At 34.0% G+C, this 16,507-nt stretch overlaps 1 protein-coding gene across 1 annotated transcript in view; it reads left to right on the top strand.

Moving 5' to 3' along the window:
• The window catches only part of SOS1 (SOS Ras/Rac guanine nucleotide exchange factor 1), a 41,797-nt gene that overhangs the window by 15,130 nt on the left and 10,160 nt on the right, over positions 1-16,507 (top strand). The window contains exons 10-16 of the mRNA XM_015820959.1: positions 5,712-5,793; positions 6,552-6,674; positions 10,459-10,562; positions 12,578-12,800; positions 13,259-13,378; positions 14,307-14,469; positions 15,415-15,532. Of these exons, the coding sequence (XP_015676445.1) occupies positions 5,712-5,793; positions 6,552-6,674; positions 10,459-10,562; positions 12,578-12,800; positions 13,259-13,378; positions 14,307-14,469; positions 15,415-15,532 (933 nt within the window). The remainder of the gene's footprint in view (positions 1-5,711; positions 5,794-6,551; positions 6,675-10,458; positions 10,563-12,577; positions 12,801-13,258; positions 13,379-14,306; positions 14,470-15,414; positions 15,533-16,507) is intronic.

Genomic DNA, 16,507 nt, shown 5'->3' with positions numbered 1-16,507 from the left:
ATAAATACCTTGAATACGTTTTGTATGCTTTGTTGGCCATCTTCTTAATTTTAAGAACATGTTACCAAAGTAAAATTGCTCTGATTCTATGCCTTAGATGCTGGATCATTTAATTTTGCATTAAAATATAAAGAACCATTGAGATCAATGAAATAATAATAAAGTACTACCACCATTTGTTAAGTTGTAAGACGTGGTTGTAAAACTGTCCGAGACCTAAACAGGCATTAAATATTCATTCTGTTTGTAGTCTTCAGAACTGCAGCCCGCAATGTAGCTTAAGCTATTTTCAAAAAAAGGAATCCTATATTCCAGTAAAATGATTTTGTAATAATATGCTGCAACCCATAATGTTGTTAAATAATTATTTATATTTAATATTTTGTAAAGATGATACTGTAAGACTGCAATAAATGACTGCAGTAAAGCTGTATTTCCTGGGTCACTTGATTCAGATCATCTAAAAACCTTTGAGCATAAGATCACAATTGCTTGTGTCAAAGCTGCCCTGCTCCCATAGCAGAGGGCCAGATATGACCCTAGAGATCTCTTTTCCTTAATTCTGTTGCTCACCAGTAACTTGGTGCCTCTTTGCCTCAACATGTTGTTGCCTCTGGTCCTTCCCTTCAGGAACAAACTCCAGTATCATTTATCTTGTCGTTCTCCTTTTTGAATCATTTTTCTGTCTCATCCTGTCACCCTCTCTTGTTTCCAGTCCTGGCTGCAATCGCCTGTCTTTCTCCACTAGCCATAAATCCTTATGCTATTGCCCCTCCTTGCCTCTTCTACCCTGTTCCCTTTGCACATGTCTGTCCAAATGCTGTTTAAAATTCCCAGGAATTTTGGCATGGTTATATCTGAACCACACTGACTGATAAAATTGAGTGCCAATTCTTAAGGAAATACAGTATATCCGCAAACTATAGATAGCATGTTAGGCTAGCCCATCTGTTAACATATTTGTTTATATTCTGAAAATTGAAGACTGAAAATATTTCCCTCAAAAAAAAAAGAAATACAGAATTGGAAGGGGCAATTTAAGCTATCAAATACAAAAAGGAATAAGAAATAGTAAGCCAAAGAAATTAAAACATGCAATTGAAAAAGAAAGGAAAAGGAATCGTAGTAAAACTAATTTACACCAATTTTCTTCACCTTTGTGCCTTTTTGTCTTTGTTTTTGATCTGTCTATATGCTGCTTCATACATTGCTTTTCTTTGGGTTTTTACTCTTCATTTTTTTGCATTTCAATTGCAATTTCATCACTTCAATTTTTTTGGTCTTCCCTTTCTTCTCAACCTGTTTGTTCTTCTGCTATGTATTTGTTTTGTGATCTGATCTTCATTCATTGTCTCTGAATGCCAACCATCTAATGTATTTTTTTTATAGTGGTCACTCATTTTTGTACCCAGTTCTCATTTGATAAATATTTATTTCCTGCAACAGACAATATGCTGCCCATTACAGTATCTTTTTACCAACATTTGCATATCCTAAAATTTCTCTGTTTTCTTATTTTCTTATTTTAATAAACAATAGTGTACAACAAAGCCCATTAATTTATTGATTTATTATAGTTTTTTGTTTACAGTTAGGTATGACTTGTAATGATTCATTCCATTTTTTCCTCTTAAACACAACCTTGGTTTTTTTATATGTTAGTTTTCAGAAGGATACTCCTTATGGATCATATACCCTAACATTTGCTATAAAAGAAATCACCTGCATAAAACTTCCCAGCCATCACATCTGTTAACACCAAAAGCATTTATTGCACATTTATTTATAAATAAGCAATTAAGGGAACATCGTGCATACCAATATATCTTGTTCCCTGCCCATTTATTCATTTGTATGCTTTACTTATATTGTCCGTAGCACTCTTGCTACATTCAGCAACCAACTTTAAATTTCACATTCATGTAAACATTTTGTAATTCAATCCTTTTTTATAATTTTGTTTCTCTAATGCTACAATTCAAATGCAACAAGGTATTTTGGAGCAGGTATGAGTGAGCTGTGAGTGCCTTCTTAATTCAAACTTTTATTTTTTTTGAGATTGCTCAAAATGATGTGTCCCACATTCAGAACTTATCACTCCTGTATCTTTCATTAGTTATCATAGTAGTTCATGATAGTTGTATTTTTACATTTAGGTTCATTCTGTTGGCATACATCTACATATAAATAGACTCACATATTTTAAAGTCATATTTTTCTCAGATAATCACCATACAGTCACAATATAAGTCTTCAAGTGGACCTTGGAAATCATCTAGTCCAACCTCCTGTTCAGTGCAAGAATATATTATTATAGCATCTTCAAAAGATGATCAAACATGCCTTAGTTGAAACGCCTCCAGCAAAGGTCACAACATCCTCTGGCAGTCTGTTCTATTGTGGAACAGTTCTTATATTTTATATTTTTTTCTTGATGTCCAAATGATGTCTGCTTTCTTGTAATTTAAACTGATGACTTCTTATCTTCTGAAACAACTCTGCCCTGTTTTCTGACAATTCTTCAGATACTTAAAAGTAGCTATCATGTCTTCCTGTAATCTTCTTTGGATAAGCATAGTGCTAGTCATGTGGGCATATTTGGCCCCTATGGCCCAAAGATGTTCAAAGCCCAGTTTTATCCTAATCATACCCACATTACTCACCTCTAATCTGGGGACTACTTGCAGGCCGAAATACAACTTCCTGCCTCCCATCAAGTAGAAGACAAAGTATTGTTCTGAGAATGCCATCTCCATCCTTGAAATGACAATGGGAGTAAAGGAAAGAAGTATTACGAAAAGGTCTATTACTAATGAAAAATAAACTCTTATTTTTATTTATTTATGCAGAAACTTTGTGTGAAGTCTTTCAAGGCAGTTTCCCCCAAAATGACCTACATTTTCTTCTTGTTTTTTAACATTTATTTCATCATTGTGTTTGAACAGCACTTGCACATAAATGGGTGGGAGCCGGAAATTACCATTCTGTAGAAGAACTTCCTTTCAGAAGTATTTTTGATTGTTCATTGGCCATCTGGTCTGGCTTGGCATAACAGAAATTATACAAACACTGTTTTGGTCCAAATCATTAGTAGTATAAATGCTGATATTACAATCTTTCACATACCTAGCTTTATGCATTCCATTGTATTACCTTTCACTTACTAAAATCTGGACTAAGAATCTGAAAAGAGATGTTTGGCTAAACCCTAATATATCTCTCTGCTACAGATAAAGTATAACAATTGGATTACTTTTAAGAAATCATGACTCTGTTTCACTCAAGTGTTTATGAAGATGCATGTCCTAGTGCTTACTTACTGTCTGAAGCTTATATGATTGTAGAATTGTGCTGTTCCTTGTGTTCCTAACTCTTTTGCTACTGTTCTGCTCCTTATCCGATCAGACAGTATAACAAGGCTAGTTCCACACTATTTATCTATCTATCTGTCTTTCTGTCTGTCTGTCCATCCATCCATTCATTGTATACGGCTGCCCAATTTACACCCAAGTGTCTCTGGACAGATTATAACTTTAAAAATCCACAATATAAAATCCCATAAAACATCACCTCATATTGCATTAAACATGGTCTGTTTGGGATATGCTTAGATTATGTGTGATCCAGCTACTTTCATTATTTCAGGAATCTATCATTAAAATAAACTATGGTTTAGCACTATACTTCATTATGGTCAGAAACTATGGTTATAAGCTTCCAAAGAAGCCAGAATGAGGAAGCAGTGTCTGGTTTCATGTAAGGATGGCAATATGTGCTACATTTTGGGTTAAACCAGGATTTGATTTCCAGAACTTCATTATCCTGCTTTTGAATGTTAATGGGTCTGACTCTTGCATTTGGTAGGTAGAGGAGAGCCAATAGCTTAGCTCCTTGCATAACAGATGTGTGATAATTCCTTCTTTCATTCCATTCATGATTTTGTTTGTAACTAATATATGGAAAATGGTGGATAATGGGACAAAAAGGTCAGGATGATTACTTATGAACTCCATGTAGACAATAATAGAGCTTTTTTTATTCATACTCAGAAACTTGTTTCACCTTTCTTCAAATTCTGGCATGTATAACATAAGCTGCTTCTCTGTTTTTATAAGCTCATCTGTTTCTTGAGTGAATATTTCCAGTTTTTTTTAAAAAAAATTGCAAGTTTTTTTCTCTGATAAGGTTGTGATATTCTATTTATAAGTTTTGGTACATTGAATGCATGTGCGTCAGCATAGCATCAATTTCCTTTGTTAAGGCATTCAGGAATGATTATTATTTTTAGAAGGTCTTTTATAGCTTTTAAAATGCCTGTATTGAAGAGACATTTCTCACAGATGGGCATCCTGGTTGATTGTGTGTATATTTGACCCAAATAAATGGCTGTTTTAAATCTTGTAGCAACACCATCCAGTAGGAAAAATACACTTGCTATGTAGCTACTTTGAAACTTAAGATTTTAAAAAGTAAATATTTTTAAAAGTATTATATCTAATTGTAACATTTTGTTATCATTTGTATTGTGTGCAAATAGCCTGTCCTTCTCTTGATTCTACTGCAGAATTAACACATGTCTCTTAGCCATCCATGAGCAGTAATAGGCCTTTGAATGACTCTTTCTGATCATCCCTTTCCTTCTCATGCTGAAGAAACCTGAGTGAAAGCTAATTGGCTGATTATAATGCAGACATAACAAACTAGTGTTAAGAGATAGTAAGATGAAATTAATTCTTATGTTAGCGGGCAGACCTGGGAAAACAGAATATGCCCTGTTTCCATAGATCAGTGAATTGAGAGAAGTTCTCCTCTTCATGACTGGATTCAATTGACAAAGACTGTTTCTATCTATTTGGGTCATCTTCCTTTCATGGGTAGGAAAAATGTTTTCAGTGCTCTCCAAAAAGATGAGAAATATAAACAACTAAATGAAAAAGGATTATATGCATAAGCTATAAGGTGAAGGGTTTTTTTTTTCTTTGTTCTAATCATTTTTTCTCCATGCTGGTTGGGGAAGCAAAGAAAGACAGCAACAGTAAGTTGATTTCTCCATATGCAGTATATTAAATAGATGAAGTTAAATTCAGTCCTGCAAGAGTTGCCAATCATTGCAAAAGTACCTTCAACTTTTTTACTCCAGCTTGAAACGGATTGTTTAATATTTCCTAAAATGATTGTTTATTCTGAAATGATGTTCTCTGCCCTTGCTCCACTTCTGAGATGAAGGCTAAAGACAATCCTTGCTTGTTTTCAGTTGAGCCCCTTTACAGTTCAACTCATATTGGACATGTTAAATGGGCTTGATGAAAGTTCAATACATCAGAAGTACTTCTTGTTGTCTATTTTTGCACCAAGAAGTGTGATTTCCTTTTTAAGCATGCTTTTTATTTTTACTGTTTTACATTCAGCCTCCTGTATTGAGTTCCTTGGCAATCCAAGGAAAGATCAATCTTCTGAAAATTCCATTACTTGTCATTAGTTTGGCTTAACATGTCCCTTAAGTGAGAATGTCCTCAACTGAGTATCCTTCTGCTTATCTTGGATTGTTTCTTGAAATCTGTCAGGAATTAATATCCTTTTCCTGTTTCCTCAGTCATCATTAAAGCATAGTTGCTATTATATGGTCTGCATTACATTGTGTAACAGTGAATGGTTTTTGCTATCATCACAGGTCTTCATAAGCTGCCTAAGTCATTCTTTTTCTATTTTAGATCCCAATTTTGTTCGAACATTTCTTACCACATACAGATCTTTTTGTAAGCCTCAGGAATTACTAAGTCTCCTGATAGAAAGGTGAGTGACTCTTTCTGAAATACTGCCTTACGACTTTTTTTCCTTCTTGAGATTTTTTTAAATGCTTATTCTTGAGAAGAAGTTGTTATTTCCCCAATTTAATGTGACATGTAGCCTCAGAATGAATTATTTCTCCATCAGCCAAGTAAATTGGATATCATTTGAGCAAAGTTTATTTATTTGTTTTAAGCTCACCTAAGTTTAATATCATAAAAAAATTAAGTAAGATAAATCAACAACCCCATAAAGCAATATCTACAGTAAGGGTCACAATTGGCAAGATTGCAGACAGTATCACAATATAAGGCAAATAAGTTGTCCAATTAGTACATTATGCTAAGTCATGGGGTTTTTTTCATGGTACACTTGAATTTCTCCATATGTTTTAAATAAATCATTAGTATTTTTCACATTTCCTATTTGTATATAAGATTTAATCAGTAAAATAATAACATAATTTTATTAATCAGTAAAATATACATTTATATCTCACTTATTTGCAAAAGTAAACACATGTTTGCAATTAATATTAAAATGCCATTTCTTTGCTAAAGAGACATACTTAGTATTATTGCATCTGTGCTAACTCTCAGAATTAAAATTCTATTGGGTTGTTGTCCTGTTTCCCGACTCCCTGTGACTTCCTGAGTTAATGCTTCTCTGTATTGTTTGTTGCAGTTAGTATTTTCCATCTTGCTAAATTAATATGTAAATGCTACACTTAATCATTTAAGTTTCACTTCATCCTCCCATATTAGATTTGAAATTCCAGAACCTGAGCCAACAGAAGCAGATCGTATAGCAATGGAGAATGGAGATCAACCTCTTAGTGCAGAATTAAAAAGATTTAGAAAAGAATATATACAGCCTGTACAGCTACGGTAAGTATTGAAATGTATTTATTTACTACATTTTTATGCAACTTAACTCCCGACTATTCTGGGTAGTTCAAGGGGTCTTTAGTTGACAATGAAAACTAATTTGGGAGCTGGCAGGGTTTTTTTTATGCACAAAAAACTAAACATGAAAGTTCACTGAAGCTCACTGGCTTTTGTCAAGTTTTTTTTTTTTTTTTAAATTATTTTGAAGTGGAGAATGATTGGGGGTCAGCTTGCATTCTGCACAGATGAAATCATTCCTAGGAAATAACTTCCAAAAACCATGCCCATAAGGCCTGAAATGGAGCACCCTTTTGTGCATCCATATTAAACATGTAAAATTGTATCCTAATTGTTTCTCATTTTTAAAATATTGATTTGGGCCCAAAAGATTATTGATTCATGCACAGAGGTTTTCTTTTCAGAATTGCCTTTCTAGACAAAAAAAAAGCCTTGTTTGTGTTTTTTGCTCTTTTCTAATTCAAATATTAAGCAGTAGTATATTATCAACAACCATTGCTGCAAAGTTGATATCAGTTTCTACTTGGTGTCCAAAATCCACAATTCTTGATGTCTTGATAGATTCCAGAAATATAATAAAGAATATAGACAAATTTTCCACATAGTAATTGATTCAGAATTATTTTAACTGTCCTGTTTATTTTTGCCCAAATTGTGACAATAATAAGAGAACTATATGAATTTATGTCCACCTGCTGAATTGCATCTCCAATAAGAACCTTGATCTTTACCAGACATTCATTCTCTGAAGCGTCCAATATACTCAAAGCTTTTTGCTCATTATTTTTAGATCATAGAAAAATGTCATGTTATTTAAAACAACCTCCCAATGGTTTACCCGGGCAAGACATCCAACTTTATTATTGTAGAAGTTATTCAAACAACTTCTTATTTTTAAAAGAGCTACTGTCTTAGGAATCACAGTAGATTCTTTTATACCTTTAATCACTCTGGAGCTTCAGAAGCAGCAACAACAGCTGGATTTTAGGCTGCAAAACAGAAGCTTAAGTTGATTAAACTGTCAAGAAGTAGTCTGAGGTAAATTGTTTTTATATTTTGCCAGAGTCCTCGGAGCTGACTTGATGCATAGTAATAATATTGTGACAGGCTCAGATTACCAAAAAAGTATATTTGCCTACTAGTTTTATATTGAAAGATATCATAATATATGCTTGTCATGACCCATGGCATGGAATCTGATTTACTGCAGTTTGGCAAATGTTTTAACATGACACTAGACTTGTATATTAATGAAATTGATGTAAGCGTGTAAGTGACAATTGCCAGATCTTCAACAACAAATAGAATCCTATATTCTGTAATAGAATTCTATATTCTGTGATTTCTGGTATAATTCCATTAATGATTTCAGAATTTGTGACTAAGCAAGAGGTTCTTAACACAATTTTAAAAGAAAGAGGAACAAAGGGAATTCTTGAAATATATTTAAACATAATTTTAATCGAGTTTAATTGATTCTGGAAAAACACAAAATAAGTCAAAATGTCCCAAAACCTTCCAAGAAGTCATATCAAAAGCTTTCTGAACAATGAAAGCAGTTATTGCTTCTCTAATTTGTGAACTAATCAATAACACTGATTAAAATTGAAAGGCACCAGAACAGCCTATGAAACCATGGCATCAGATGGGCATAGTATGGTATGTGCATTCTGGACCAGCTGTAACTTCCAAAAGGACATCCCCATGTAGTATATGTAGTAGTCCTTTCAGTAGGTCATTTAGGGTATGAGTGTCTGAAGGGCCTCCCAACCCAGGAATAGATTGTATTGTAAATGAATCTATATGAAAGGAATATATGTGAAGACTGTTTTGGTTACAGCTGACATTTTTTTAAGCAGGAGCTGAAAGTCCCCAGGTTGCATGCTTGTCTCAAGTAAAAAAGTGCAGTTTCATACAAAATTAAACGTGGAAAGTACAGATATCCTAAGCTACTCAGACTTTGTACAATTGAGCCTGAGTCTGTTTCTCTCCTTAAAAATCCACATAATCTCTAGACACTGGGACAGGACCTCAACAGCATTACTTCACCTATGACTGAGATATACAATTGGGTATTGTCAAATTACTGGTGATACCAAAATAGACAATCTCATCCAGCAGTTTCGTATAGATGTTAAACAAAAGGGACAAGAGGAATAAGCTCTGAGACTATCACAAATGAGTGGTCCTGGGCTCAATCTCCCCTCTCAGTCCCCCCCATCCCCATTAATACTGACCACAAAGAAAGGAAGACGAGCCACAACAGTCTGGTGACCCCGACTCCCAATTTTCCAGCCAGTCTATGATTGACAGTATTGGAAGCTGCTGAGAAATGAATGGATGTATCATCTCTTCCCTCTGCCGCCAAATGTCATTGACAAGCACAATCAATGCTATCTTTTTACTGTATCCCAGACTAAAATGGATCTGTTTCCTCCAGGATCCTCTGAAGCTGTTGCCCACTTTCTCAACAACTTTCCCCAAAACAGGAAAGTTGGGGACTACACAGATATTATCTGGAATCTTTTGAGTCCAGTGATAAGTTTTAAGTTCATATTTAGCAGAGACCAAACATCTATATTGATTAGGAGACAAATGACATAATGTATAAAAAGTTAATAATTTAATTACCACTTTAGGAATTCAATTTACTCAGTAATCTTACAAGATTTGTATGTAATAATTCAGTCTAGAAAGAAAATACATTGGCAGCATCACTTACAAAACAATTAGGTACTTGTTCTGGAGAATCTGTTGTTGGACTATTAAATACAAGACTGCTTGAACTGGATTGCCCAGTCTGACCACTAATATTAAAAATGATATTTTCAATTAATATTTTTCATCAGATTAGAAAATCTCATAAAATAATACTTCTTGCAAATTTAGAATTAAAACCTAGGTAATCCTCCCCTACTCAAGTCAACAATACTTCATCTGACATAAAATACTGTTAGAGTTAGTTGCAATTTCTCCCTCTGCATTTGTGCATAAGGGCACTGTTCATATACACTGGTTTCTTATAACTTTGTTTTACTGATATGCATTCCATGATTTTTTTTGAATAACCTAACTATCAGATAATTTAATAATATGTGTGTTTCTTTTGGACAGAAGAATATTTCTTAGTTTTGCACAGTTATGATTAGTATATGATTCATTGTGACAAGGGGCTAAAGCAATGAGCAAAAACATAATCACTTTGGGGCATTATGATAATAGATCCTTCATAGTCTTCACAAACTTTAATCTTGCTGCTTTCAGTTTACATATGATTGATATTGTTGAATCTTATAAATATTAAGTTTATATTTATGATTTTGTAGTTCCAAAGAAAGTCTTTTCATGAAAGTCCAGAAATTGACTCTTCTTAGTTATAGTTTCATTTCATTAGGAAATATATGCTACATTACAATCTCTAGAAAAGAACTTTTCTGTGGGAGTTCTACCTTTTTTGTGCACAATAGACAGTCTTAGTGTTAGGTAATGATCAGCTTGTTGCACAAACTTGCCTTTTAGCCCAAGCGTTAGAACTTGAACGGGAGATTGCTTATGCTAGAAGGACTACTGTTCTCACTCTTTTCAAAGAATGGCCAGTCAGGCTCAGAGTTGAGTGCTTATAAATCTGTGCTCCTTCCATCTATATACAGTTTAGCATTGTATCATCTGTTGCAAATGTACAAATTGCAGCCCTACTACCAGTAAGTGTTGCTTAAAATATATTCAATAAATATTGATCTCAAATATTTAATCATTTATGTTGCAGAGTATTAAATGTATGTCGACACTGGGTGGAACATCATTTTTATGATTTTGAGAGAGATGTAGATCTTTTGCAACGATTGGAAGAATTCATTGGCACAGTCAGAGGTATTTGATGACCACAAATATCTAATACTTATATTTTCATTGAGTGTAGTTTTCATACCTGTTCCTTATTGATAAAATAGATTCCATTTAATGTTATATGAGAGATAACTGTGTGCTAATATTTAACTAGCTATGTTGTTAACTTATTAGAGTAAGCGTTTTTGCCCTGAAGAAGCTAGCAAAATATCAGCATGTATTCACTGTTTGACATAGCATTACAGTGAAGTTAGTATTCCAATATTCCACATTTATTTTTTTAATAAGCTATGCGTGGTTTGTTGGTCATCCATTAAACAGTTTTATTTGAGAAAAATCAATCTAAAATTATTTTAGATAATGGAATCTTAACGTAAAATATCAGCCCAACCTCAGATAATCCGTCATAATTAGAAAAAATAACCCATGATTCAATATAAGCATATATAATTAAAATAAACCAGGAAAAATCTCTAGAAATTGACTTGGATTTCATTTATTGATACACTGACTGATTGACTGGAGAGGAGGATTGTGTTTTTAAAAGGAATCTCCCTGATCAAAACAACAAAGATCTAAGATTCGTTATATTTTAATTTATGTAGGAACATGCCAGGAGCAAATATGTGTGCCAATCTTAGGCTGCTCCTTTCTTATGCTGATGCCAGTTTAACTATAAGCTTGTTTATGAAAAACCTGTGTGTACAAAGCTATTAGTGTCCCATTTGACATTTTCCTTGCTGTTCTGTCTTAGCAACTTTCCATTCTAGAAAGGCATTATCAGTTGTTTTCCTTTCTGTGGATGGGTCTTACTTGACATAGATACTCTTCTCTCTGTGTGTATAGATATACAAATAAATATTGTAGAGAAAGAGTTAAATTTATATATACAAAATCAAAACATCAAAACACATATATGAAAGCAAAACAACCAACTTAAAATATATTTTTTTGCATCTTTCCAGTTTGGTTCAAAAAGGTGTTGCAGCTATAGCTGACAAACAGGAGTTTCAGTAGCATAGTAGAATCACTTGCCTGACATATAGACTATCACTGGTGTGAAATCCAGCTTTTTAAAATTACTATTTATCTTCCCTGAGCTAGCTACTGTACTTTTCTACTATTGCACCATTTTCATCATTTACTGCATCAGTTATTTGAATTAGAAGGATTAACTAACACCCTTTTTATGACCGCTTCCACCCCTGGAAAAATTATTTTAAAAAATAATTTAAAAAGAAATCCAGGGGAAATGTAGAAGGAAAAATAGTAATTAAAAAAGCAAAGTTGACAAATCATGCAAGCACACTTCTGCTGAGACTCCTGTTTCTCAATATTAGCTGTAGCAGACCTTAGTAAAAAGCTACTCTGCTCAGTAGCCAATCCAGGTACATGGGGCTACCTGAAGAAGTTAAGCACAGCAGGCAGACCAGACAACATTTGAGTTGGCAACAGCTGGAAAACACTCTCAACTTGGAGCAGGAAAACGTGAGCAGAGATCACAGCCATGGAGGAGTGGAATTCAATAGAAGCCCTATCCTCCATAAATAGTTGACAACCTGTTTTCACCACAGGGGAACCTGACAGCATGTATATGTTGTAAGCCTTACATATCTTAATCTCATAGTATAGAGCCTTCTATGTTTTAAGCCTGGTACTGAAGTGTAAAGCTTTCATTCTCTCATTACACTATCTTAATTGGAACTGCTGTGTGACACGGCATTTTTTCTTGTTATGGAGATTTTTTTTGTAACTTAATTCGAAGATTATTAACATGAAATAGGATACCAACTTTTTTCTTTGCATGGCCAGTTCTTGCATGCTTCTGCATGTACATTTTCACATATCAGAAAAGCAGGTTGGAAACTATCACTTCCTTTTTTTAAGCAAATAGGAGTTTTAATTTGGGATATTTGTAATGTTGGGCTAGCTGAAATTCTTGCATTCTTTTACCAATTGGCCAGTGGGTAAGATAAGCATATAATATTTTTACAACTTGCTCTACGGTGCTGTAAACCTATTTCTGTACTTATTCTCAGGTAAAGCTATGAAGAAATGGGTTGAATCAATCACAAAGATAATTCATAGGAAAAAGCAAGCACAAGCCATTGGGCCAACTCACAATATTACTTTTGAAAGCTCACCACCTCCAATTGAGTGGCATATAAGCAGGCAAGGACAAACTGAAACATTTGATCTACTCACTTTGCATCCAATAGAAATTGCCCGACAGCTTACTCTACTTGAATCAGAACTGTACAGGTAAGTGCCTTTTTTCCTTTGAGATGTATGGTTCTTGGTTAAAATATAGATTTGTCAAATGTTTTCTTTAATGTCATGGGTCTTTCTGCCATTTATTTTTACTAGCAGAATTATTAGTATTACATTTTCTAGGGTATACTTTCTTATTTTTAATTAATACTTTAATATCAGCAGTAAAAGTGAGAATTTCTCTTCATATGTTGGGAATTATTTAATAAAATTAAAACAATGATTGCAAGGTCAAAATTTCTCTGCATGATAAAATATTATACCGTTGGTGGCTACAGAGAAAGCTAGCTATTAAAACCAAATGCTTTTCTTTCCGTGAACAAGAAGCTGTTCAAAAGAAACACAGATCAGTTCATTTATTAGTTTAATTCAAGATTATTGATTTAAGTGGAAATGTTTTTGATGAAAAGCCAGCTAATCTTGCCTCATTTTGATTTTACGTTTGGCAGGGCTGTGCAGCCATCAGAGCTCGTTGGAAGTGTATGGACAAAGGAAGATAAAGAAATTAATTCTCCTAACCTGCTCAAAATGATAAGACATACCACTAATCTTACCTTATGGTTTGAAAAGTAAGATTAATTTGATTCATTGATCAGTGTTGGTATTTGCATGGTTCCTATGATGTAACTTAGCAGAGATTGAGTTTTAAGCAGGAAATACAGGTAGTCTTCAACTTAACAATAGTTGATTTAGTGACCAAAGTTACAACAGCACTGAAAAAAGTGACTTATCATTGTTTAATCACACTTATGATCGTTGCAGCATCCCCATGGTCACATGATCAAAATTCAGATGCTTGGCAATTGACTCATGTTTATGACGATTGCTGGGGTCCTATGATCACCTTTTGCAGACTTCTGATAAGCAAAGTCATTGGGGAACCCAGATTCACTTAACAACTGTGATACTAACTTATGAGCTGCAGTGATTTAGTTCAGGTCATAAAATGGGGCAAAATTCACTTAACTGTCTTGCTTAGCAACAGAAATGTTGGGCTCAACTGTGGTCATAAGTCGAGGATTATTTATAATAACAAAAGTTTGTTATTTATATTTTCTGTGGTCTGTATTCAAACAGCGACAGATAATATTAAGTTATATATTAGTACTAGACCAATTTTGTAGTGGTATAAATCAGCCATCACTACATTGAATATCATTACATTATTCAGTTTCCTGATTCAGACAGCAAACACATCTACCTGTTCTCTCGGTGAGTTTAGATGCTTTCTTTTCAGTTGAGAAATGTATACAGATCAATTGCCTCGGGATAGAACCTTGTGAAACCGGGTGCGTCTAATCCATCTAGTCTATACTATAAAATGTAGATTACATTTGCTGTGTATGATAGTTTCCTTTTAATTTTAAAAAAATGGGACTCAAGTTCAGTTAGGTGTTTGGAAAATATTAGGCCACACTTCCTTAAAAAAACTGTGATAATGTTTTTACATTATTGATAATCCAAAATGAAATTTAAATATGCTTTCTGAATATCTAGATGCATTGTGGAAACAGAAAATCTAGAAGAAAGAGTAATGGTAGTATGCCGAATAATTGAAATCTTGCAAGTTTTTCAAGAGCTAAATAATTTTAATGGCGTTCTTGAAGTCGTCAGTGCTATGAACTCTGCACCTATTTACAGACTGGATCACACCTTTGAAGTAAGTGAAATGCAGATCTAAAATGAAAAGTACTTGGACTTGAGATAGCAGATATTTTTCATTAAAGAAACTTTTTAAAAATATATGTTGGGTTTGAACATTAGAAAAATGATTTAAATTTTTTTTTCTCAATGTAAGAAATTATCTCAACCCTAAATTTAAAAAAAAGAGTAACACAAATGTTTATTTAATCCCAGGTATACAAACAAAAGCCTCTACTTTGTGTTTTATATCCAATTTTAGCTCTGCATCAAATCTTAATATTTTTGTCTGGATCATGGTTCTCTTCATGATCAAAAATATTATTTTATTGACCTTCTATTTCCATTCAAAACAAAAGTAGAGAATAAGGACACAAGTAAAACAATATAGGCAGATCTTATTGCTACTTTTAACATAATTGATTTTTCTATATGGAAAGCATTGTGTGAAATAAGGGGATGAGTCATGTAGATGGATTCACACAGTTACCCATGCTCTTGTCACCTCCCGCCTGGACTACTGCAATGCTCTCTACATGGGGCTCCCCTTGAGGAGCACTCGGAGGCTCCAGTTAGTCCAGAATGCAGCCGCGCGAGCGGTGATGGGAGTGACTCGTCGCTCCCATGTAACGCCGCTGCTGCGCGAGCTGCACTGGCTGCCTGTGGCCTTCCGGGTGCGCNCCTAAGGGGTATTTTAAATTTGGTTTTTAAATAACTTTTAAAAAAAGGAAGAAAAGGCCCATATTAATATTTCTTTTTAATTACATTTTAAATTTTGTATATTGTATTGATTGTTTTGTTTTAAATTGGCTGTAAGCCGCCCTGAGTCCACCAGGAGAAGGGCGGGGTATAAATGTAATAAATAAATAAATAAATAAATTTTGGGCAGGCTGGGCAGTCAACTACTAGTATAATCAGCAAATTTTCAGTGGGCAACTGTATCCTCACCTTTCTTTATCTTCAGCAAATCCCAAGTCGGCAAAAGAAGATATTTGAGGAAGCACATGAACTAAGTGAAGATCATCATAAGAAATATTTGGCAAAACTCAGGTCCATTAATCCTCCATGTGTGCCTTTCTTTGGTAAGTAGGATTTTGTTTGTGATAAAAATAAAATCACAAATATTAATGGATAAAGAATATGAACTGTAGAATGAGTATATGGGAAAGTTTTTTGTTTAAATGTCCTACCTGAATTTGCTGTTAATTAGAATGACTAAATAACAAAAGCATATATTTGAATACATCTCAGTGAAAACAATTGGCTTGATTTTTCAGGCATTTGCAAGTTTTAGTGTCAAAGCAAATTGTTGTCTAAATTGTTTTAAAATGTTTGTGTGATATCCCAAAGGTGCTTTTCAAAATGCAATTGGACTTTCTTGGGTTTTTTTTCCCCTGAAAACATTTCATTTCTCATCCATGAATCTTCTTCAGTTCTTTTGAAAAGCTTCTTTGGGATAACCATGTCCTGGATGATTGAGAATCTCCAAGGACATGTGTGTGACAATTGTGCTATGTAACTGAACTGGAAATACTTTGAGGGTAGAGATCAAAATATACCAGATTGTTCTTTTTATTTGGCCCAGTATAACATATTTTACTCTGTATTCTGAGAAGGAATTGTTTAGCTGTAACTGTCACAGTCCCATATGCCATAGGTTTTTTTAACAGGTAGTTCTCAACTTATAACCATAATTTCTGTTGTTAAGAAAGTTGATTGTTAAGTGAGTCACAACTGATTTTATTACCTTTTTGCTATAGTTAAGTGAATCATTGCAGTTAAGTGAATCCGACTCCCCCATTGACTTTGCTTATTGAAAGCTGACTAGGAAGATCACATCTGGTGATTATATGATCCTGTTAATGCTGCATCTATCAGAAATACATGTTGGTTGCCAAGTGCCCGAATTTTGATCATGTGGCCAGGGGGATGCTGCACTGGTCTCAAGAGTGAGGATCGTCATAAGTCACCTTTTTCAGTACTGTTGTTACTTTGAATGGGGGCTAAATGGTTGTAAATTGAGAATTATCTGTATCATGAAGAAGCATATCTGCCTA

This window comes from Protobothrops mucrosquamatus, unplaced genomic scaffold (assembly GCF_001527695.2).
Source record: "Protobothrops mucrosquamatus isolate PMUCROS unplaced genomic scaffold, P.Mucros_1.0 scaffold1224, whole genome shotgun sequence".
Classification (NCBI taxonomy): domain Eukaryota; kingdom Metazoa; phylum Chordata; class Lepidosauria; order Squamata; family Viperidae; genus Protobothrops; species Protobothrops mucrosquamatus.
This window is presented reverse-complemented; position numbering and strand designations above follow the sequence as displayed.